The sequence below is a fragment of the Ahaetulla prasina genome, chromosome 2 (genome assembly GCF_028640845.1).
Source record: "Ahaetulla prasina isolate Xishuangbanna chromosome 2, ASM2864084v1, whole genome shotgun sequence".
In the NCBI taxonomy this organism is placed as follows: domain Eukaryota; kingdom Metazoa; phylum Chordata; class Lepidosauria; order Squamata; family Colubridae; genus Ahaetulla; species Ahaetulla prasina.
In genome coordinates this window covers 192,042,226-192,067,032 of record NC_080540.1, presented here as the reverse complement: position 1 = coordinate 192,067,032, position 24,807 = coordinate 192,042,226, and the positions used below count along the sequence as shown (strand labels likewise).

Here is a 24,807-nt window from a genome sequence, read left to right as displayed (position 1 = left end):
ACCGATCGCAGCCAACTTGAGTTCGGTTCGTCCTTCTCCCATTCTCGATCTTTTCTCGCATCTGCGGCGCAACCTGGGTTTGGGCCCTCGCATACCACGGGGCGGAAAGTAGAAGGCGGCGCTTGGCGGATTGGGGCGTTCACCGGAAGAGGGACCTGCGAGCGGGACGCGGGGAGCCGGTGGTCGCTTTCCGCGATTCTGCTCGGGTATGGTATGGTTCCGCCAAGCCCCTGGCAAAGGACAGGCCCTGGCCGCCGGGGTTAGCAGCCATGCGTCCGTGAGTGCCGCGAGGCATCGAGCCGAGGTGGGTGTCGTCGACGTCCCCGGGGACTCGGCCGCCTTGCCTTGGCGCGTGCAGCCCGGGCGGCGCGTGCCTTCCTATCCCCGGGTTCGCCTGTGGCTCGCGGCCTCTCGCGAGGGGGAGGGGGGGGAAGGGCGCGGGATTCTTGACAGTCGTTCGCTGGTGATGGGAGAGAATTATTCTCGCTTCACAGAAGAGAGGAACTGAAACTCCTGGGGAAGAAGGGAGGCAGGGCGCGTTCACAGGGCTACTTTCGTTGCTTCGGGGTGGCTCTTCTGCAGTCGGAGGGGGAGGGGGAGGGGGAGAGGATTCGGGGTGCATGCGTTTTGCTGTTAGTCAAAAGGCTGGAGCCCTGCATGCTGCCCGGAGAAATGTCAACTTTAAGCTAAACTTCTCAGGGACGACTTCTTCTGACGGTATTCCATTGGATTTGGGCAGCTAGGTAATTTAAATAAATATAAATTTCGATACGCTTATAATTATATAAATGTAGTAATATAATTATAGTATCGATGTAAAGCTTTTATGAGTTGTATATGTATGTATGTGTGATATAAATAGCAATACCATATGTTTCTAGATATGTGGATTCTGGGTAAAAATTGAACCAATTAAGTGTTTTAAAAAATCCTCATGATTTTGTGGAGAATTTGAAGTTTATTCCAGTCTGTGTGCCTGTTGAACCATAACTCCCATGGTTCCAACAAATTGACACTGGCTTGTTGCCCAAACATGGGATTTGAGGTATAGATACTTATGGAATTTCATATGCAATACTATTGAAACCACTGTCAAAATAGGGATCACATACAGCTTCATAGAATGAGCCATAGTAACCATATAAGACTTGTTGCAGCCATAGATTTACAGTTATTACCAAGTGATCCACCTGAAGCCACAAATGATAGATTGCTTCCACCTGCACAAAATTAATCACAACAGTTACAGATCTGGAGAAGTTTCAGTGCCTCTCTTGTGACACTTAAAATCACCAGATTTTAATTGCTTTTGTTTATATTAATGCAGATTGCTCTGTGATTTGTTTAAAAATATAAAAGAGACCAAATGCATAACATCTAATTTGTGAACAATTTTGACCACATATTTATTGTTCATTATAGGAGTTCAAAAATTGTCACATCTTTTAATTATTTCAGGCAGATCCCAGATGGAAATCATGACAATCCATACCTCTGATCTGCATTTCTGTTGTGGTAGAACCAAAAAAACCCATCGTTTTTTTTGTGTGATTTCATTTGGTGATCTTAACTTTGCTATTTGAGCTAAATATGTGTACATAGCCACCTTCTTCATTAATTCTTACTGTTTGACCCTTACCTGAGTTAATATTTTTCACCCAGTTCTGCTGATAGAATTCCAGCAATTTAAAAAAATCCAAAGAACCCTGAAGGCAGATTTCTGCCCATCTAATGAAACAATGGTCTCTTGTATGGTATACAGAAGTTGGGCAAGATCTTAGACTCACATGTCTAACACTTAGACTTCCTGTCATATATTATGATGAAAAAGTGAAGTTTTTGTGTGTCTTCCCCCCTTTTGACATAAGCAGGGCTTAGAGTTGTTTTTAATCCATATTTTGCTTTATTTCAGCTAGACAGTTATAGAAACTAAAGTTTGATGTTGGCTTCTTTAAAACTAGGTAATGGAAATCACAAATTCATATTCTAGGTGATATTGATATTTTAGGCACATGAACTCAAAACTTGAATGACTTTATTTTAAGTATGTTGTACTAAATCATTATTTAAAATGGTGTATGAATGAAGTTATTGATTTAAAAATGAATAATAAGAGTGTATTAAATACACTGAATTTTTATTTTGTTGTATATTTTAATGTGAAACAACAGAAATATCTGAAATAAGCAGTGAAGTGCTTATGAAGTGAACTGAAATGATTGATTCCATGGATCCTTTGGGAGCGCCTTCCCATTTTGTGGATATTAATACTTTGCCAGGATGGTCTAACTACCACAATGAGGACCAATCAAAGAGCTCTCATTTACCAATCAAAGGGGGGAAAGTTGATGTTCGATCACCCTTCCCATATAGGGAAGACATCAATGGAAAGATAATATTATGGTAAGTTTGCATCTCATTATCTTACATAGCCATTAAACAATATCAAACATTTAAATTTCTGTCAGATTCATTCCACTAGCAAGAATGAGTTACATTTATAATCTCACAAAAAGTATAAGAACTTCAGGTATTTAAAAAAGAAAATGTTTTGATTATATTTATTTATTTTACTGACTGTGTAAGAACAAATCCTCACAATTTTATGTGAAGCTTATAAAAGAATCTATATTCCTCTTTATCATTCCTTACCACTAAACAAATTGGATGGGTTGATAGTTGTGATTCATTACACTGAGAACAGTTTGGTGCATATATTTTATGTATTTAAAACCGAATGAATGCGACATTTGGGATTTATTGATAGGCTGCTATCATAGTGCTTATTGTTTTCCAATATTCCAATGGGACCAAATTTGGTATAATAGGAGAATCTGGCAAAAGAAAAATGAAATTTGAAAAATGTCTGGACCAAGCAGGGCTCTGTGGAGAAAAAAAATTGGAAGAGGCATTTGGGCAGTTGCTTGGAAGGCTACTGACTTCTCTCTCTCCTCCCTCCTGATCATGTGATTCTGCATGAAACAGGCTTTTTTACCAATGGATACTGGGCAGTAGTTGGTTTCAATTTCAGCTGCTACTGGTTCACTCATGGGCGTGTGTGTGCATGCACAGAGATGCCTGGGCAGGTGAGCGGAGTCCCCTATCGCTACCGGTTTGCCCGACCTAGGGCGAACCGGTAGCAATCCACCACTGATATTGGGAATGGGAACTCTGTTACTAAGTGATACAGTCATAAGGCATGACATCAAATCACTATGCCAAAATCCAATGGCAGTTCCAGCAATTTTTGTTGCCATCATTAGGTGAACGCAGAGGGTCACTGCATCCTGTGGTCACATGATCCCCATTTTATTTGGATCATTGACCATGTGAAGTACAACCAATAATTTGCAACCTCCTAAAGTCTTCCCCATTGATTTTGTTTGTTGGAAGCTGAAATGATGATTATGTAACTGCTTAAGACAGTTGCTCAGTGTCCAAATGCAGATGCAAAATGTCAGAAAAGCAGAGGCATTCAAATAAAGGTTCTTTTTTTTTTCAAGAAGAAAACAGAGTTTCTTATAACCTCTGCAGGTAAGGGTGTTGGAAAGAATTCTAAGAGTGATACTCTGCGTATTTTCTTAACCTTTCTCATTTATAGACATGAACATATTGATTGGCCTCTTTCAATTCAGTTTTCATTTTAAAAGTATACATTCTCTTTTGAGGACCTCCATAGTCTTAATACATTTTAGGGCAATTAAAGTGCATGTTTTGGATATGATGGCTATTTTTCTATTCATAGCAGGTGGTATAGTATTCTATAAAAAGATTAAAAGGAGAAAGGAATTAAAACTGGTGGTATTTTCTGAGAATAGTCAGATGTTAAAGTGTGTAGTTCTTGGCTGTGTTCCATTGCTGTCTACCTGGTTAATCAGTACTGCTATGGGAAACAAATAACTAGATGGAGAACTTCCTTTTTACATGCAGATAGCTTTGATTCTACTTTTATTTCTTCTACATTGTTAATGAATTGTAATCTTTTCAAAGGAAAGGCAACGTAGCATTGCTGAACTGCACAGCTATAGTAAACACCAGCAATGAGTCCCTCACAGATAAGAATCCAGTCTCTGAAAGTATCTCCATGCATGCGGGACCTGACTTAAAAATTGAACTACAGAAACTTAAAGGTCAGAATAAAATGTCAATTTTCATAAAATGAGCATTGCTTCAGTGATTCTTTTTTCCCCTTGTTAGATACTTCAGGATAAGTGGCAGCAGAGGTCAAGGAGGCCAAGAGCCACAACATTTGTCACAAATTACTTAGCCACAATTGCATTTTTAAAAACTAAATGACCAGCTTTATGCAAGAAATTCATTATCATCTAGGTCAGGGGTCTGCAAACTTGGCTCTTTTAAGACTTGTGGACTTCAACTCCCAAAGCTGGCTGAGGAACTCTGGGAGTTGAAGTCCACAAGTCTTAAAAGAGCCAAGTTTGCAGACCCCTGACCTAGGTAATACGTGAAAGAAATGGGAATGAAATTAATAAGTATTTAGTAATGCAAGAGGTGTTTAGTTTTCTTCATTTTCTAGAATAGAAACTTGATTCCAGGGAGATGTTTCAAGTTGTAAAGAAAAGAATGGATGCTGAAGCAAGAAATGAAACTTTCAACTGGGAAAGGTTTATGATTGTCTGATGGACAGAAAATCTGAACCACTAATGACTGATTTCACAGTGGTCATTTAAGTCTCTTGGAATTGCACAGTCTAGAGTATTGCACTGCAAGGTCAGATTACTCCTTCTAGTTCAGGCAAAGAGACTCTTGTACAATTCATGAAAAGTAGACATTATGTTTTAGAACCATCCAAAATCAATAGCAAGTTCTCAGACTTATCCCACTGCTTGATGGAATTTCTGGTCAGTGAGATGGACTTGTAGATTCTTGTTATTACAATGACACCATGCTTACGGACTGCATCTGGTGTAATACAGTGGTATGGACAACAGGTCAGTATTTTCATTCAAGATGTTTTATTAAAAGTTGACCTGGCATTAGAAGACTTGTAATCCTAAACTAGACTTCCAGACAGTTTCCATCTATCAATGTTGGTTTATAATTTCCATAAATCCCAATCAGATAATAAATAGTTATAACAGGATGAGCAACACAAAAGTGGCTATAGTGTATAACAGACCTGGGCATTTTACAGGCTGGCCACAGGCCATATCCAGTCTGTGGGCTGTCCCAGTTGGACCCTCATACGGTTGGGGGTGGGAGCTTTGACTTTGTCCTCCACAACAGTCCCAGTTTCTCATGTGACCCCTTGGGAAAATGAATTGCCCACCCCTGGTGGGTAAAGTCCCTGGGCCTAATCCCATCCAGGAGTATAAAGGATTTAGAATAAAGCGGGGGTCTCCAATCTTGGTCCCTTTAAGACTTGTGGACTTCAACTCCCAGAGTTCCTCAGCCAGCTTTGCTGGCTGAGGGACTCTGGGAGTTGAAGTCCACAAGTCTTAAAGGGACCAAGGTTGGAGACCCCTGGAATAAAGGGTTCGACATTGAAAATAAAATGCTTGGGTGGCCATTGGTTTGACATTGCTCGTCTTGTTGTGGTTTCTTATTAGGTTGTCGGACAGGAGAAGCAAAGATGACCAAGGGGTTTAATCTTGCTGCCCGTTTCATCATTCACACTGTGGGACCCAAATATAAAAGCCGATACCGAACAGCAGCAGAGAGTTCCTTGTACAGCTGCTACCGCAACATCCTTCAATTTGCAAAGTAAGCATGTCTCTTCTTTGACAGGCAAGTACCTTCTCTACACACCCAAAAACACGCACTGCATGCAAACAATTGAGTTCATGTAGCCTGCAACCAGTGTAAAAACAGAGGCTTTTAAATGTGCCTTTAAAAAGGCCAGTGTATCTAAAATGTTGCAAAAGTATGGTGGCTATTATCAAAAATGACTACTCTGAAGGATCAGCCTATTAACAGATGGTGATGGCAAGCAACAAAACACTGAGGAAGATGTATTGGTGAGGATAAAGGGCAAAGAAATTGCCCAAGGACTCAGGAAAGGGATGTAAACCACCAAATGCACAGTTTTTTGACTTCACATTGATTCAAAATTAATCTTAAATCATTTTTCCACACAATGATTCCTGAGTGAGATCTACAAATCCTTCTACAGTCCTAAAATTCACAATATGGCAACAATCTAATTTTTTTTCCTGACTTTACTTGATCAGGATAGCTGCTTTCCATGTTTGGGGAAAATGCTTCTGGGATAGTTGCATGAATCTGCCTTTTTATTCCTATTTTTGGCCCAGCTGCCAATTTAAACAATTATTTCTTGAAAAAAATAGTGTGATCTAGATGGGCTAATAAACACCTGCAAATAGCTCAGAAACCACAGCTGTTACATCCTGTGTCTCTCAAGCTAGCAGATTGTGAAATTACTTTTACAGACACCTTCCTCCTCTTATGTACTTCTGTAATTTTAATTGTCCTCCCTAGCTCCCCATTAGTTGTCCAATATTAGGAGTAGACTACAAAAAGTAGGCATATTCCTCTGAGCACAGAGTACAATAAAAGATAGGAATGAAACAATCACATTTAGTGTGATGTGGAGGACAGGAAAAAGGAGGAGCTGTTCATATCACTAGAATATTCAGTACTTTGCCTAATTAACCCTTTCTTCCTTTCCTGAAATAAAGAGAAATCACCAGAAATATCCCCAGTGCTACGGAACTTGAAGCCCATTAAATTTTAATTTAGGGCTGATGAGAACAAAATACCAGTTCCAGTCAACGTCTCTGTCCTCTGCCAGATCACATCTTTTATTCTTTGTTCTTTATTTACTTGTATGTTATGTTAAGCCATGAATTGTGGTTTATAAATCACAGTAGCTTGGTTCAAACATTCTAAACCAAAATCAAACAACCACATTATGGCTTATCATGATGTGTAAAGCCTGTTTTTCAGTCCTTGGAATATGATATGCAAACTTTTTCTGATTTACAAGATTTTCCACATTTTTTAAATATAACAGCTTCAGTAATATTCCTAATCTTAGATCTAGGACTGAATAATAATAATAGGTTTAGTGAGTAAAACACCATTCTGGTTTTCCTAGCCTGATTCACTACTGCTAAACTAGGCTCATCTGAATATTCTTAGTGTATAATTTTCTCCGATTCCTTTCAAATTCCTTTTATGTTTACAGTATTTTATTCCTCTAGGCCAGTATTGAATCACTGGACATTGCTTTGGGATGGGATGGGAGCAGTGGTAAGATTGTCCAAGGGATCTAAAGTAGAAAGATTCATATTAGAATTTATATTAAATTGAAATTAATTCATTTTAAGTTTATTTGAATTTAGTTTATGAAATCAATAATTGTCCAGATAATTACATCATCACAGCCATTTTATCCATCCAGAATAGTTGAACATTTATTTTCCTTTTATTCTTTTAAATCCTGTAATGTTTATTGTTTTTTGCTTATACTTTCTTCCTATGAGGAATTTGCTATATTTTTTATTATGCTCCTATAATTTTATTTTTATCTGTTCGGTTTTGCCACATTTTTAAAGTTTGATCCAAATTCTACCATTTGCTATATCAGTATTTATTTATTTATTTTTATCCTGCCTTTATTATTTTTTTACAAATAACACAAAGCGGGGAACTGTTAAACCAAGGATGATTATAATGTATATTTATGTGGGTGAGTGCATTTCCCCTTCATATTGTAATACTGTCTCTCCCTATCTCCATATCTAAGAGCAACATGAAGGAGGAAGAAATCAAAATGACCCTTTTTTTTGCCAGCCCTTTTAAGGTAGTGCAGATCAGGAAACAGACTAGAATTCTGTTGCTGCAGGGTATAAGAACAGAAACTGTTTCTCTTTGTTTTATCAAAGAGAATCAACATGGGATAATCTTATATTTCTTTCTCACTTGCTACACTTTAGGGGCTAAGATGATGTTTGTGTAATTTTAGTTCTTTCATTTCTTCCTTAAAATTGTGTAACTTCTGTACACTTTTAGAACAACCATTTTCTCTATCCAGAATACACATTTTTAAAATCATCTTTGAATGTTCTTCCGTTTTTAATTCTGTAAGTAGGCCAAAGGACCTGCTTTCCCCAAAAAAATTAGGAGTAAGCCTCCAGCTTTGATTGGTGATCTTAATCACCATTAAGAGTTCTATTCTTAGTGGTTATAGAACCAACTTTTAATGGTTCTACAGCTGTTCTGTCCTAAATACATACATACAGGAAAATTGGCATTCATATGCTTTAACTTAGTAGAATTGACGTTCTTAAGCCTTGCTGAAATTATTCTTTATTGATGTTATTTTAGGGAACAAGCAATGTCCTCAGTGGGATTCTGTGTGATAAACACTGTGAAACGTGGTTATCCTTTAGTGGATGCAACTCACATAGCATTGCGTAAGTATCCTTGAAGGGGGTGGCTGTTTTATATAACTGGTACTTCAGAGATCAGACCTCATTGCCTTGAAGCACTTTACAATCTTTGTAGAGCAAAAATAGACCGCAGAAGGAGAAAAGAATAATGGAGGCAAGGAAAGAATAGGTGATAATATCAATGAGTAAGTGCTATAGAATGGTGGATCCACTTTAGGTGCGCAATCTTTTATGGTCAGAAGAGGTATATTTTGATGTTTATTTTTCCAGGGGTCTGGTCACAAGTGCAAGTGATTGAATTATATCACTGGAGTAAATGAGGTTGAATTTTTACTTATTTTGAGTTATTCTATCCCATGTATAATCACCACACTTTGGGGTATTAAGGGATGTAAAGAGTCAGATTATGCTGAAGCTTATCATGCATCTTTCTACCTCTTTAAAAATTCACACATTTTTACCTTGCATTGATATTTGCTCCTTCTCTTGTTCCCCATTTCTCCACAAAATGATGGGCAAAGTGAATGTGTAAGTTATGAGATACCACGTCTGATTTAAAAGTAAACCAAAGATTTTGTAGAAATGTATGCATTAAATTTCAGTCATAAAGATATAAAAAGTATCAGTACATACAAGTAATAATTGCATGGTTGTGGACTCTTCTCTATTTCACTTCAGGGAATACACAAGTTTCTGTATTAATATTTGTCCCACATACTATTTAAATTAGATCAGGTTGACTGGCATCAACCTTCAAAAGTTTTGCCCTAGCCAGCCTGGCTAGACATTGCTATTTATTGTATTTTATAAAATGTAAATGGTGCAAAATATATAATAATTGTATACCTATTTTAGAATTTGGAACTCAATTGGATCATTTATGTTACAAAAATAAGTTAAAAAATAAAGCGTTTGTAAATACAAATAGATGCTTTATTATTATTTATTATTTTATTTATTTATTTATTTATTTATTTATTTATTTATTTATTTATTATTTATTTATTAAGGTATCTGGCCAGATCATGTGACTCTAGACAGTGTACTAGAAGAAAAGAAAGGAAAATGATAATCAACCAATGCAAAATGCATTAAACAATACAAAACTAGATCTTATCAACCTTTCTAAAAACCTCTGACAATGGGAAAATCATTCTACAGTTTGGTCCAGTGGTTCAGGCACCAAAGTAAGAGATTGTGAGTTCCCAGTTTGAGACTTTGGGACAATCACTCTCACTCAACCAACTCTCCTCACAGTGTTACTGTTGTGGGAAAAATAGTAGGAAGAAGGAATATTAGATATGTTTGCCACCTTGAGTTGTTTATTTAAAAAAAGATGGGATATAAACAAAAAGTAATTATGCAGGAGGGCCCATGATGAATTCTTACAACAAGAGTTCTACCCCTTTTATAAACATGTTGCAGTATCACATGTATAAATGTAAAGGGCAGAGCTTGCTCTGCAACACTTCTTTGAGCATTCTGATAAAACATCTGGATTCTGCAGATGCTTCTGTCCATTGACTTCTCTATTTGTTGTGTAGTACTACTATCTACAAATCTCTTTTGTATGGTTTCTGTTTTGATTAAAAAGAATTAACATGAGAATAAGTTTACAATTAACATGAGAATAAGATTACAACAGTTCCTGAAATGCTGCCTTTCAAGATAAAATAATAAAGGTGTGGGTAAACTCTGAGGCACAGATTAGCATCCCTTTCATGGATTGCACAGTGGGTGCTGCTTCATTTGGAGGAATTAAGGGGCTAAGCAAATGAGAAATGGATATGAGGTGTGAGAGCCAATATAGTATAGTAGTTAAAGTGTTAAATGTGGAGAAGAGGGGTAGGGGACCCAGCATTCAGTCATTGAGTGCTCTTAATGACTGGTCAGCCTATCTTTATTAGCCCATCTTATGGTACAATATTTCTCTATGAATCATTTTAGGCAAGATGGGCAACTTTATGCTGATTTCAGCTTTTGGAGGAAAGGTAGAATATAAATACAGTAAAATGCTGACTCCTCTGTAAAACAATAAGTCAATTTCACCCCTCAAAAATCCCCCAAATCCAAAAAAATAAGGGGTACAGACGGGACATCAAAAACCAATAAGGATATGTCACTACATGCTCTTCCAAGCAGATTTCTTTATTATTTTACATCTATAGGCAGAATCTTACTAAACTGAAGCAGACTACTATTTACATGAAGCATGTACTTTGGGAACTATTAGGGAGGGGTTGTCTTCACCCTTTTTTTCTCATGCTATCTGAACTGAGTTGTACCTTAATTCTCTGTAATGGATCTCTTCGCTCCGACTACATTCCATTGTGTGTGTGTGGGGGAGGGGAGATGTTGATCCTGCACAGTATTCTCATCACCATCTGTAGGGTTATTAGAGAACCAGCAATTCCATGCAGCAAGAAAGGATTTGCTTTTACCCTGTGGTGCTAAGTAGATCACATGGAAAACTTAGACAATCATTCCTGCAAGCACTTTAGGTATTTCTGCTATTTCATACTATTTCATTTGTTATGAGAGTGACCTTTAATAAATATTCCTCCTATATGATAGGCTTAAATGTCGGCCCCCTCTCATTTTTCTGACTTGTTTTTCTTGACATTTCCTCTACCACTAGGTACAGTCCGACGATTTTTAGAGATTCATGGGGAAACCCTTGAAAAAGTAGTGTTTGCCATTTCTGACCTTGAGGAGGTATGTAAAATAACTTGTTGGCAAGCTTTAGCTGTACAGTTATGATACTTATTTTTCCTTATAGCTTTCTTTTGTAATGTATAATAAACTTAATATAAGGAACTCTCATTTTCATTAATTCATAGTTTCCTCTGTTTTGCTTCAGATTCTTTATATTCTGATTCAAAAGTGGATATATTTTGGATTGTAGATAAAAAAATTAGTGAGCACTTTCATTTGCTGATCTTAAGTAAAGTGAAGAAGTAGATTTATATTTTATTTCTAAAATATGCTGAAAATGTAACTCACTAATCAAGTGATATTGATTCAAGTGATGCTGATTTCTTGTTGTATGACACGTCATAATACAGAAAATATTAGTATACAGTGGAACCTCAGTATTCGACTGCTTTGAAATTTGGCAAATTTGGTACTTGACACATTTTGACATGAAAAGTTTGTCCCAGTACTCATCGTTTGTTTGGTACTCAACATGCACGCTAGGACTTGTCAGTGTCAGCTGCCTTGTGACTTGCTACCCTTTCCAGCCAACACAAAGAGTCACGCATTAGTCACATGGTTTGTTAGGTACTCGTCATTTTTAGTACTCATTGCAGCTTCCTCAGTTAAAAACACTTCCACATAAAATGAATGTTGAAGGAAGGAACACCAATACGTTTAGGTCACTGTTGCAGCTTTTTACATGTTGCTAATTCTATAAAGTGTTCTGTCATCTAAAAAAATGTTTGCAAATCCCTACTTGCTATTGGTTGCAATTTTCCATAATATAAAGAGTTGGGAAATTATCATTGCCAGTATATGCGTGTTTTAGGAGACACTTTTGCTGTTTCTAAGATATGCTTCATTTTTCAATTGTTTTCCTATATCTTTGAGAAGTTGCTTTGATTTCTCATTGTTTTTTATATCAGTAACCATAGCATTCTCCTTCCTGTGAGCAGAGCTAGGAGGTAACCGTTTTGCAGTGGTTCCTTTCTTATCTGAAGGGTTGATTTCAAAGAGTGACAGTGAATGTTACTCCACACCAGGGGTCCTCAAACTTTTTAAATGGGGGGCCAATTCACGGTCCCTCAGACTGTTCGGGACCTGGACCAGCTGGGTGGGCGTGGCTAGGTGGTCATATGACTGGGTGGGCGTGGCCAATTTAGCAGTCCAAACAATACACACAAATTAAACTTTAATTTGTTATACTAGTACTAGTAATTTCATTTTAACACCAGTTAATACTCTTCCTGATTTCAATCGTGCCCTGAAAAGTGAAATGCAAGATGAGACAGTTTTCAAATTCTCTTTTCTATAGCCTACTTATCAGAAGATGCTGCCTCTGTATTTTCCAAGATCACTGGCAGAGGAGAGAGAATCCCTGCCTTTACTTCCTGAAGATATAGGAAATGCAGAAGGGGAACCCGTTGTGCCCGAACGTCAGATTAGAATTTGTAAAAAGCCAGGTGCTCCAGAGGGTGAGTCTGCATTTGTGCCAAAGTACAGTAACTTTCAGAAGACTTAAAACAGGCAACCAACCTTAAAGGGCTGTGAGTTTTACATTTAGCATTATTATTAATATAAACTATATTTCCATATTAATTTAATCCTGACCCATTTTTCAAAGTTAGTTCCTGTATGTTTGATTTTTATAACTAAGAGTTTAATAAATAAAATAAAGTTAGAAAGTAATGAAAAAAGTTATTATGCTTCTATCCTTTTTTGTATCAAATAATTATCATCTTAATTTTCCCACCACCATCTTTATCCCCTTTTCCTCTTCAAATCCTGAAATCATCGATTTTATCTTTTCTTCTTTCAACAAAAAGGCCATATAAGTTCCCAGTCTTTCAAAAAGATTTTATTTTCATTTTTTCTCTGACCAATCTGGTCAGTTTTGTCATTTCAGCAAGTTCAGTTAAATTTATAATCCAGTCTTCAACTGATGACATCTCTCACTTCAACCAGACTGAGAGAGAAATTCATACAGGCTTGATGGGAGAGTCACCTTTCATGGGCTATCCAGTGTTCAGCAGTACTGCTGTTTTTTGCTCTCCACAGTTATCCGCTTGATCTATTCAAAGCTTGCAATATATTGTAAACTGTAAGTGGTAACATTTCATCAGTTCAGATTGCGCCAGAAAAAGAACTACTACTAACCTCTGATGTTTTGCCATAGAATGTCTTCTAACTGCAATTTGTTTTCATTCAAATGGCCCCTCATTTTCCTGTATTGCATGTGTAATATGACATCCTCAGTGACAGACCCATCATTATCCCGGAATATCTTCTGCAGATAATTCTGATGAAGAGGAGCTAGAAGCTGATTTCTCATTTATTGGTTCTCATGCTTTTGCTCGAATGGAGGGAGATGTTGATAAACAGAGGCGTCTTATCCTTCAAGGACAACTGTCTGAGGCAGCACTACAGAAACAACATCAGAGAAAGTAAGGCACTTTTTACCAAAGTCCCTCTCCTGTTTGCAAGTCATTAGTTTTCACTCTCTAGGGTTGTGGGTGCTTGAGAGCAGTGTACTTATTCATTTTGATCAGAGGATAGTGTTCTGCTGTAGTAGAATTTTTTTCTTTCAAAGGGGATATACCATGTTTCCCTGAAAATAAGACATCCCTTGATAAAAAGCCCAATCGGGCTTTTGAGCGCAAGTGCTAAAATAAGTCCTCCCCAAAAATATTTAAATATATGCGCAGCCAGTCTCCACTATTTCTTCTGGTTAGGGTTATGGAGACAGAGATGGAAATCAGGTAAGACGGCAAGAGAATCCCTGTCTTGCTCCACGCACTCCAAAATAATAAGAGCTCCCTGAAAATAAGGCCAAGCGCTTATTTCGGGGTTCAAAAAGGGCTGCGGTGTGGCTCAGGCTGTAAGACAGCCTGTTATTAAACACAGCTGCTTGCAATTACTGCAGGCTCGAGTCCCACCAGGCCCAAGGTTGACTCAGCCTTCCATCCTTTATAAGGTAGGTAAAATGAGGACCCAGATTGTTGGGGGGGCAATAAGTTGACTTTATATATAAATATACAAATAGAATGAGACTATTGCCTTACACAATGTAAGCTGCCCTGAGTCTTCGGAGAAGGGCGGGATATAAATTCAAATAAACAAAAACAAAAACAAAACATAAAGTATATAAACATATATAAACATATTGGTACTCCGAGGGGCTGAGGGAAATGAAGCGCCGGAAAAGACGCCTAGAGAGTATCTGGAGGGCCAGCCGCTCCGAATCTGACCGGACACTAGTTAGGTCTCAAATTCAGACCTATCTAGTGGCGATGAGGCTGGCAAAACGGGAGTATTTTTCCAACCTCATTGCATCAGCAGATAACCGCCCAGCCGCCCTGTTTAGGGTGACCCGCTCGCTCCTCCATCAGGGAGCAGTAGAGGATCCCTTAAAGGGTCGAGCTGAGGAATTTGGACAATATCTGTTTAATAAAATCGCTCAGATTCGGGAAGGGTTGGACACAGACTGGGTGGATCCGGACGGGGTGGGGGAGGCAGGTCTTGATGTTATTATCTGGGATGAGTTTGATCCTGTGGTCCCTGAGGACATGGACAGGTTAATGGGGAGATTGAATGCGACCACATGTTTATTGGACCCGTGTCCCTCCTGGTTGGTATTGGCCACCCGGGAGGTGACACGAGGCTGGCTCCAGAAAATCGTGAACGCTTCTTTGATGGAGGGTGTTTTCCCTACCGCCTTGAAAGAGGTGGTGGTGAGGCCCCTCCTCAAGAAGCCTTCTCTTGACCCAGCTAGTTTAGCAAATTATCGTCCGGTCTCCAACCTTCGCTTTTTGGCAAAGGTTGTCGAGAGTGTGGTTGCACGACAGTTGCCCCAGTACCTGGATGAAACTGTCTATCTTGATCCATTCCAGTCCGGTTTCCGGCCTGGTCACAGCACGGAAACAGCCTTGGTCGCGCTGGTTGATGATCTCTTGAGGGCTCGGGACAGAGGTTGTTCCTCTGTCTTGGTCCTATTAGATCTCTCAGCGGCTTTTGATACCATCGATCATGGTATCCTGCTGCGCCGACTCGAGGGACTTGGAGTGAGGGGCACTGTTCATCGGTGGTTCTCCTCCTACCTCTCCGACCGGTCGCAGACGGTGTTGACGGGGGGACAGAGATCGACCCCAAGGCGCCTCTTATGTGGGGTGCCGCAAGGGTCGGTTCTCTCGCCTCTTCTGTTCAACATCTATATGAAGTCGCTGGGTGAGATCATCCGTGGTCTTGGGGTGGGTTGTCATCTATATGCTGATGATACTCAGCTCTATATTTCTACCCCTAACCACCCCAACGAGGCTGTTGAAGTGATGTCCCAGTGCCTGGAGGCCGTACGGGTCTGGATGGGGAGGAACAGACTCAGACTCAATCCCACCAAGACCGAGTGGCTGTGGATGCCGGCAGCCCGGTACAGTCAGCTAATTCCATTACTGACCATTGGGGGCGAACTATTGGCCCCCACGGAAAGGCCTCGTAATCTGGGCGTCCTCCTGGATGCACGGCTGTCTTTAGAAGATCATATGATAGCCGTCACCAGGGGAGCCTTTCATCAGGTTCGCCTGATACGCCAGTTACGCCCCTTTCTGGATCGGGCTTCCTTATGCACGGTCGCTCATGCCCTTGTTACATCCCACCTGGACTACTGTAATGCTCTCTACATGGGGCTCCCCTTGAAGTGTACCCGGAGACTCCAACTGGTCCAGAATGCGGCTGCACGGGTGATAGAGGGAGCACCTTTTGGCTCCCATGAAACACCCCTCCTGCATAATCTGCACTGGCTCCCAGTGGTCTTCCGGGTTCACTTCAAGGTACTTGTCATCACCTTTAAAACGCTCCATGGCCTAGGGCCGGGATATTTACGGGACCGCCTACTGCCACCATTAGCCTCTCACCGACCAGTGCGCTCTCACAGAGAGGGCCTCCTCCGGATACCGTCAGCTAAACAATGTTGGCTGGCGACCTCTAGGGGGAGGGCCTTCTCTGTGGGGGCCCCTACCCTCTGGAATGAGCTCCCTCTGGGGCTTCGTGAACTCCCCGATCTCAAGTCCTTCCGCTGCGAGCTGAAGACGTTGCTGTTTCGAAGAGCAGGACTAGCTTGAATGTAGTTTTAAATTGGGATTTTTAAAAAAGGGGTTTAAATGAGGTTTTAAATTTGTATTTAAAAGTTAGAGCATCAATTGAATTTAACTATCTATTCTTTTAGCTGTTTTTTATCTATTATATGTTTTCTGTTGTTTTTTGACTGTGAACCGCCCTGAGTCCTTCGGGAGATGGGCGGTATACAAATATAATAATAATAATAATAATAATAATAATAATAATAATAATAATAATAATAATAATAATAATAATAATAATAATAATAATAAAAAAAAAAAAAAGTCTTATTTTCGGGAAAGCATGGTAGTGAACTGCTAGTGGGTTTGGACAGACTTTTTAAGGTTGGCATGCAGAAGATGGCTAGGTTCTGATATTTGTTTGGTTGTTTCCAGTACAATTCTTTCATAATTCGTTTCCTATTTAGGTTAACTAAGAAATCATTAGGATATTTGGCAGAGTATACATAGAATCAGGTTTGGTGTTTATGCTAAGTGTGCTACTAGAAAACTGTTTTGCAATTCTGTGTGGTTGCCTTCTAGTTACAACCGTTGGCTTTGTCGAGCAAGAGCTGAGGACCTGTCAGATATTGCTTCACTTAAAGCATTGTACCAAACAGGTATGATCAAGGTCAAATTCACCAAAATGCCTGTGACTCCTGCATGATGAGTTTGGAAAGAAAAAGCAGTGAATGTTACCAATGAGAAATTTAGCCTATAAGAGTTTACTTATGGTTAATTTTCCTTGAGAGTTACAGTAGCTACGTAATCAAAATTGTAATTCTTTTAACTATTTAGAATAGAATAGAATAGAATAGAATAGAATAGAATTTTATTGGCCAAGTGTGATTGGACACACAAGGAATTTGTCTTGGTGCATATGCTCTCAGTGTACATAAAAGAAAAGATACGTTCATCAAGGTACAACATTTACAACACAATTGATGATCAATATATCAATATAAATCATAAGGATTGCCAGCAACAAGTTATAGTCATACAGTCATAAGTGGAAAGAGATTGGTGATGGGAACTATGAAACGATTAATAGTAGTGCAGATTTACATATTCAGTGGAGAATAGCACTAGCACTAAGATTTATGTACCACTCTATAGTGCTTTACAGCACTCTTTGAATGGTTTACAGTGTCAGCATATTGCCCCCAACTATCTGGGTCCTCATTTTTCCAACCTCAGAAGGATGGAATGCTGAGTCAACCTTCATCCAGTCAGGATCGAACTCCAGGCTGTGGACAGAGTTAGCCTACATTCTAACCATTGCACCACCAGAGCTCCTGGTGAAGATTACATTAACTGATGTAGCTAATAAGATAGTTCAAGGATTTCAATAGTTAAGAAATACTGTTCTACTTATATTTTTTAGGTTTAGAGAAAAGTTAGCCATTTGCCTGAAAGAGGACATAATGTGATCTTTGATTCCTGTGCAACCCCAAGGAATGCTGACAATTTTCAAACAATTATTTTTAAGCTAGATTTGACTTGGGGTGTGTGTATGTGTATGGGTGTGTATATGCAGTGGTGAAATCCTCTGCAGGCCACCACAGTTCGCTGCCCGCACTTGCGCAGTGCTCGCCAGACACATGCTATGCATGGGCATATGCAGTGCAAGCCAGACGCACACTGTACGCACATGCACAATACACACCAGATGCACACTGTGTGTGCATGCACAGTCTGCCTCAAACGCGCACTTTTGGATTTCCTGCTCTTTTTTTTACTTTTTAAAGCATTTTTAACTACCGGTTCTGGAGAATCGATAGTAAAAAAAAAGTAAAAGGTAAAGTAAAAAAGTAAAAGTAAAAAGTAAAAAAAAGTTAAAAAAAAGTTCTAAAGATCAGCTGAGCAACACGCGGTTGTCGGAACTTTTTTTTTACTTTTTAAAGCGTTTTTACTACTTTAGTTAAAATGTAGGGGTAGCATTTAACCCCTATGTATATGTATTCTAAGTTCTGGAATCTGAAATATAGGCCGGATGTTCATTCTGTTCGTAGGAATTGACAATTGTGGTCGTACAGTGATGGCAGTTGTTGGAAGGAATATTCCTGTAACCCTTATAGACATGGAGAAGGTGAGAACCTGAGAAATATTTCAATAGTGATAACAGTTATTATTTTAGAATTTTAAGAAATCATATTTGTACATCCAGATTCGTTATTCATCCTTAAAAAGACACTTTTAAAGGTTTTCATTTGTGACTGAAAATAAAAACCCACTCTGGACACAACTGACATTCCAAGATTTGGAGACCCTACCCAACTGCCTCAGAAGACACTTCTATAGTGCAAGCAGTTTTGCCTCAGCTGAATGTACTTTGAGGTCTACTGATCCATAGCCACACAGACTATTATAGGTGAAACATTTTTTTTAATTATTCCCAAAGCTGACCAGAAACCAAAGCAGTTTCATCTGAATGCCCATTATTAGTCTGCAATTTAGTTTCCGTTCATTTCTCACCCAAATGAACTTTTGAACCATTTCCAAAGTCAACCTTGCAAACAACACATTACAAAAATCATAGAGGATTTTGCTAAGACTATAGATCTGTGACCTGGACAAATTGCAGTTGGTGTAAACTTTGTGTTCTTCGTATAATAGATGTTCTATACTGTATTTTAACAGTACTTTAATCATCTGCAAGGAGGAGTGCAGTTGCAGCTAGTCCTCAACTTAGTCATACTTACGACCAGTTGCCAAGTGCTTCCAGTCGTGCGATCATCTTTTGCCGTCTTCTCTGCTGGCTTCCCCAGAAAGTCAAAGGGGAAGCTGACAGGGAAGGTTGCAGTCTGCTGCTGGCTACCAAAAATGTTCCACTCATTTCCATTCACGAAATCCTTATTTTGACTGCAGAAACTAAGTTTGGATCTTCAGGATCCCTGCTTCGATTCTCCAGCCCAGCACACAGAGGGGAGAGGAACTCTTGTGCTGGGCTGGAAAAACGAAGAGGGGATTGCGAAAATTCCCACTTCATTTCTCCAGCCCAGAGTAGGCAATTCCCTTCCACACATAAAAGGAAGGAGAACTCCTCCAAAAGTCTGCAGAAATGAAATGTGGGTTCCACACTTATTTTATCAGCATAAAGGGGATCCAGTTTGATGTTGCTGAAGGTGCTGGGCTAAACCCCCCCCCCCCCGGCTTTTTCATGAAAACTGGTTGGAGGGCTTTGGGCCAGTTGTACTTCTTGGGCCAGCCTACCTTGCAGGATTGTTGTTGTGGGGAAATAGGGTCATTATGGGATTATGTTTGCTACCTTGAGTTATATATAAAAAAGATGGGATAAAATTTTAATAATTCCTGCAAGACAAATTAGGCTAAATAATAATAATAATAATAATAATAATAATAATAATAATAATAATAATAATAATAATAATAATAATAATAATAATAATAATTTAATTTGTATACCACCCTTCTCCCGGAGGACTAAAGCATAGGCAAGGCTATCCGATCAGTTTCGTAGCTGAGAAGAGGGTCTAATACCTTTTGTTCTAAATGCACTGTATCTTACTCTTTGCTATTGTTGAGGACAGAGAAAAGCCATTTAGCTCAACAAACATACTATTTTCTTTCTGTTGAGGAAATTATTTTTCCCAGTACTATTTTTGCAGAATTACAAAAAAGAGGGGATGCCACATTTTGTTTCTGATGAAATAAATGCGTGTTGTTTTTTTCAGGCTCTCTTGTACTTTATCCATGTGATGGACCATATTGTAGTGAAGGAATATATTATTGTCTATTTCCATACGCTCACTAATGTCTACAATCACTTGGACTCAGATTTCTTGAAGAAGCTCTCTGACATTGTCGATGTGAGGTAAGTTTTATATTCAAAGGTCTTGAAGTCATCTCTCCATATTGGCGTCTGCGATTAAAAAGCACAAGAAAATTTGCTTTAAAGAATGTACTGTAAATGTTCATGAGTAAGCTGAGGATTTTAATGCCAAAATGCACCCCAAAACAGATGGGCTTATATGAGAGTATATATAATAATACTATTTTAAACTACCCATATTTCTCATATATTTTCATGTATAAGCCCATCCACAGATAAGCCGAGTCTTTAATTTTTAACCAAAATATTATGAAAAATGTAGGTCGACTTTTCTTCAGGTGGTACAGTTTTGATGGTTTTTTGATTAAAAATTCAAGAATCAGTTTATCCGCAGATGAGCTTATACGCAAGCATATATAGTAAGGGGGGGCGGGGGGAGAGACATAAACTTAATAAATACCAAAGCAGGATGAAGGTGGGTGTAGGACTTTACTGTGAAAACTGAGATAAGACTTCTTTGCAAAATCTGAGGTCTTGTTTCATTTCCTATCCTGATATCCAAAAGTGTCAATCTTGTCTTGAATGCTGAGAGTAAGCCAGTTCTGTGAATGGGTTGGGTGGTATCATGTCATTAATTAAATGTTTTAAGATTTAAGAAACTTCTTTTGTTATTTACCAGGTACAAAAGAAATCTGAAGGCGTTGTATTTTGTCCATCCAACATTTCGCTCGAAGGTGAAGTGTGCCATCTCCAGGTGGAAAATGTACATTTTTGCATGCAATCATAAAGTGTGCTCCTGAAGTATTGAACGATATTGCTGAGGTTACGCATCCTGGCATGGAGGACCGCTTTGGCTACCACAGACTCTTGGAGGAGTCACGGGATATAAGCCTAACCAGCAAACAATCAATTAAAGGGTTTTGTAAAACGAATTACCCATACAAATCTATTTATTTACTTTTATAGCTTGCTGTTCTCTCCTTTTCCTTGATGTGTTCTCGGTATGTCTGCCTTAAAAAGCAGTTGCTTTGGGAAGGAAACTTTTCTGTTTTGCTTTAAAAACTTTTAGGGTGCACTTATGGTATTGTATTAGGTACGTTTGTGTTGCATGTCTCATAAACTTCAAGATGATTGAATCATTTGTAGTCAAAGAATTTTTTTGAAGCAGCATTAATTTCCCTATTCTTCCCTTTAGGTTTCAACCTGGTTCTTCACAACCTTTACTGTCTCAGGTCTAAAGGACAAAGTTCACCATGTGGAAAGCCTCCAGCAGTTGTTCACAGCAATACCCCCTGAACAAATTGACTTTCCTCCATTTGTTCTTGAATATGACATCAGGGTAGGTGAATATCCATTAGTTTGGCACTCTTCCATGTCTTTTAGATTTCATGAAGCAGAGTGAGGGTAAAGAAACGTTTCTTTCACTTACTTTACAAAGATGCCCGGTGTTTTGCTTTAGTAACAGCTAAGACTTGAAGGCCATGTTGGATTGCTTGGGCCTTTAAAAGAATATACTGCAGAACGCTTTTGTATATTGTTGAAAATACACATTGTACTGGTGTAAGAACACATTATCTAGAGAATAGATGATCGCTCATGTTTAGAGCACAAAGCTGTACTTCGTAGGAGGCTGTTGTTATAACCTAGAAAATGTTGAATTCTATAGCTCTTGTCATTTTGAATGAGCTCCATTACAAAACCTAATGAGTGCATAAGAGGAAAGAAAGGCATAAAACACAATAGTATGGAGTAGATAAGTGTTGTCTAACATAAAGTGCATTTTAACAAGCTGTTCTTTATCCCAAAATGACATTGTGCCTCCTCTCCTTCCGACTTCATCTGTTTTTCCCCCCCCATTCATTTCTAAATTAAGGTTCCTGGACTTCATTTACAGTGTAGTTTATTGGGTGTTTCATTTTTTGAAATCTTACAGTGTACATTGTGGCAAATATTTTTATACAGGTTACTTTAAAGGTACAGTAGTTTTTCTTGTAGCCGTGTGGAAAGATGCAAGTGAAATCATTTCAGTAGTTTTCCCTTTTAAAGAAAGCCAAAGGGGAATAAATTATTGCCTCTGACCTACCTTCCCCTGATGCATTCCCAGTGTGTTGTGGCTTCTTTTCATTTCTCTGCTCTGGCACATTTCTTTGTTTTCGCTGGAAAGATCTTGCAGCTGTTGTTTTTAGCATGGATACACCACTTCTTGGCCCATTTTTCACATATATTCTCCTGTGGCTAGGCAGGGTAATACCTAAAAAAAAAAAATTGGAGGCTCCCTGCAGTTGGAAAAAGAAGGAAACCTGAATGCAGATGAAAAGAAAGGACAATCAAAAGTGATATTTGTACAGTATACAATTTGTGGTGTGGTGGGTTAAGCAATGCAATCTAGTCTGGCCCATAGTATCTAAACTTTTCTAGTTCTCCAATCTGTTTAGGAGTAAAACACTGCAATTCAGAAGACATGGCTTCTTCCCCCTGCCTACAATAAATGGCAGTGACTTGGCCCCGTGTGCTATCTGTGGAATTAAATCTGGAATTAAACATGTTAAATGAAGACCTGAATTTGATTTCTTTGTATACATATGTTCTTGGTGTTAATGTTTTTTTCCCCTCTCTGTAGGAAAATGGATATTATTCTTACCCTTCTTCTCCGGACCTCTGACTCTTCAGCTCTGCCATTGTTTCTGATTGCTCAACAATCTTTCACATGCTGCTTGCCGTTGCCATATCAAGTCAATCTAAGTTATTTACAGAGTGCAGAGATAGGGCTTTCTTCCCCACCTCTGCTATTTTTTTACAATGAGATAGTTGCAAGGACACAAGCAATCAGAAAACTACAGGGTAATGAACTGTATTTCAGATCTAAGGATCCAGGAGAAAATGGATTTTTCCTGTGGGAACATTCTTTTTTCTTTTACAAGATCTCAAGATGATTCCGTTGCATTTTCCCAAGACATCAGTGGCCATTTTCCCAAGACATCAGTGGCCAGCCTTTGGCACAATCTGCAAATACTGTGGGGCGGGAGGGTTTGGGGTGGGGGGAGATGCAGTATCTATTGCGTTCTATGACCTTTATATATTGAATCCGCCATTAAAACAGATATATTTACAGAATTGCCTTTAGAAATGTCTGCGAGTCGCAGAAGAACTATTTGTAAATTGTAGAGTTGCCACAAAATACTTAAGCTAAAGGATCTGTCATCTGTTTTCTGTCTTGCCAAATGATGTGAAATGTAAAGGATGTGCTGTTGTGGCCACCTGCACATCCCTCCTCCAGTAAAATTCAAGGTCAGTACTGCCTGGTGTAGTTGTATTTCAGTCATTTGAGGAATAATACAATGTGTTAATTGCAAGTTGGAAAATTAATTTATGTCATTGAAGAAATTCAGCAATTCACTTTTTGTTTTGAAAATAAATTTATTTGTATGCATCTTTGAGAATTAAGGCTATAATGTCTTATGCAGATTAGCTGTTGCAAGTGCTTTGCTTGTTTTCCAGATCGTGAAATCAATGATGTTAATAGAACATTTTTATTATGCAACTATTGTAAGAGAAACAAACTAATGATGTCAGCAGATGCCAATAGTCTATGTGTGACTTCAGTGTCACAATGGGCAATTAATCTGTACAGGTAGTTCTTGACTTATGACCATGATGGAGCCTACCCATTATAATTCTAACTTGTAAAGTCATAAAACAGGTCAGTCACATGAATGACCCAATTTTGCAACCCTTTTTTGCATTGGCCATAAAGCAAATGCGGCAAAACTAACATAAAATGTGGTCATGTGATTGCAAGATGCTGCAAACAGCTGTAAAGCAGCTGTGTTGCCAAGCACCCAAAATGCATTCATAGGATGGGGGATAACCATTGAAATTTAGAATTCCGTCATATGTCCTCTTTTTGAGTCCATCATAACTTTGGCCACTAAGTGACCAATCCTAAATCAAGGACTGCCTGTAAGTTGATTGAGGTACAGAGTTGTCTGCAATTACTGTGACAGCAGTGGTGAACCTCAGGCCCTGCCTGTGTTGAAATATAATTCCAGCTGCTCACCATTGGCTCTGCTGCTTCATTGGAACATATGGGAACATGTGGTTCATTGACACTGAAGAACCACATGTTCCCCACCTCCTCCTATAGCAATGGTTGAATGGCATAGATTGGGGCAGAAATCAGGAGGGGAAAATAGAATTGATTGACTCAGAGTAGCTGCTATTGTAATCCATGCTACTGGATGGGGAAACCAAATTGAATGTGATGCATACTACTGACCATTAAAAAAAAGTATTCATTTCAAATAGAATTTTAAAAAGCAGCTGTAAAAGTCTCCATTAATGAGAAACACCAAGTATATATAACCATTCTGTTTGAGACCCAGTTTATTTAAATTTGAAGGTAAATAATAGCAGAGGTACATAATAGCTAAGAAGAATTGTGCAGTGCTATCATCCCTCTTCATACCTAGAATTGGAAGGTTTAATTTTGTATTCTCTGTGAGGCAATTTCTCAGGCAGTGTGGAACTAGAGTGGCTGTCCTGTTCATTAATGATAATGCAGAGGAAGCCTGCTCACAGCTGTGCCTGTGGAAATGCTTCATTTGCAAACCCAGTACAGTTGTGAGATAGCGTCTGGGTGTTTGCACAGGGATAAGAAGACTTCTGGATTGGGAAAAGGAATGCTTGTACATCATTCCAACATCAAGAGCAATATAGTGTCTAAATTAAGAAATTAAAAAATCGTGTCCCCAAGATCCCATACCATTCTCTTATTTTTAAAAATGAAATCCATTTTAAAACAACTGGAAGCTGGTGAGTGCAATGCAGAGTGTCT

The 24,807-nt window shown here is 38.8% G+C and overlaps 1 protein-coding gene across 4 annotated transcripts; it reads left to right on the top strand.

Annotated features, from left to right (window-relative positions):
- Positions 1 to 132: 132 nt before the first annotated feature.
- GDAP2 (ganglioside induced differentiation associated protein 2) lies at positions 133 to 23,403 on the top strand. 4 transcript variants are annotated; one of them, XM_058166146.1, is made up of 15 exons: positions 158 to 304; positions 700 to 743; positions 2,172 to 2,403; positions 3,991 to 4,130; positions 5,568 to 5,721; positions 8,308 to 8,396; positions 11,011 to 11,087; positions 12,385 to 12,544; positions 13,363 to 13,513; positions 16,724 to 16,800; positions 18,193 to 18,269; positions 19,876 to 20,015; positions 20,653 to 20,707; positions 21,169 to 21,316; positions 22,594 to 23,403. In XM_058166146.1, the coding sequence occupies exons 3-15, from the start codon at positions 2,216 to 2,218 to the stop codon at positions 22,659 to 22,661; spliced, it is 1,524 nt and encodes a 507-aa protein (XP_058022129.1). In that variant the 5' UTR covers positions 158 to 304; positions 700 to 743; positions 2,172 to 2,215; the 3' UTR covers positions 22,662 to 23,403. The 4 variants fall into 4 exon arrangements, with proteins under 4 accessions (XP_058022130.1, XP_058022128.1, XP_058022131.1 ...); XM_058166147.1 differs by lacking the exon at positions 700 to 743 and having other exon boundaries at positions 133 to 206; XM_058166145.1 differs by lacking the exon at positions 700 to 743 and having other exon boundaries at positions 149 to 304.
- Positions 23,404 to 24,807: the final 1,404 nt, after the last annotated feature.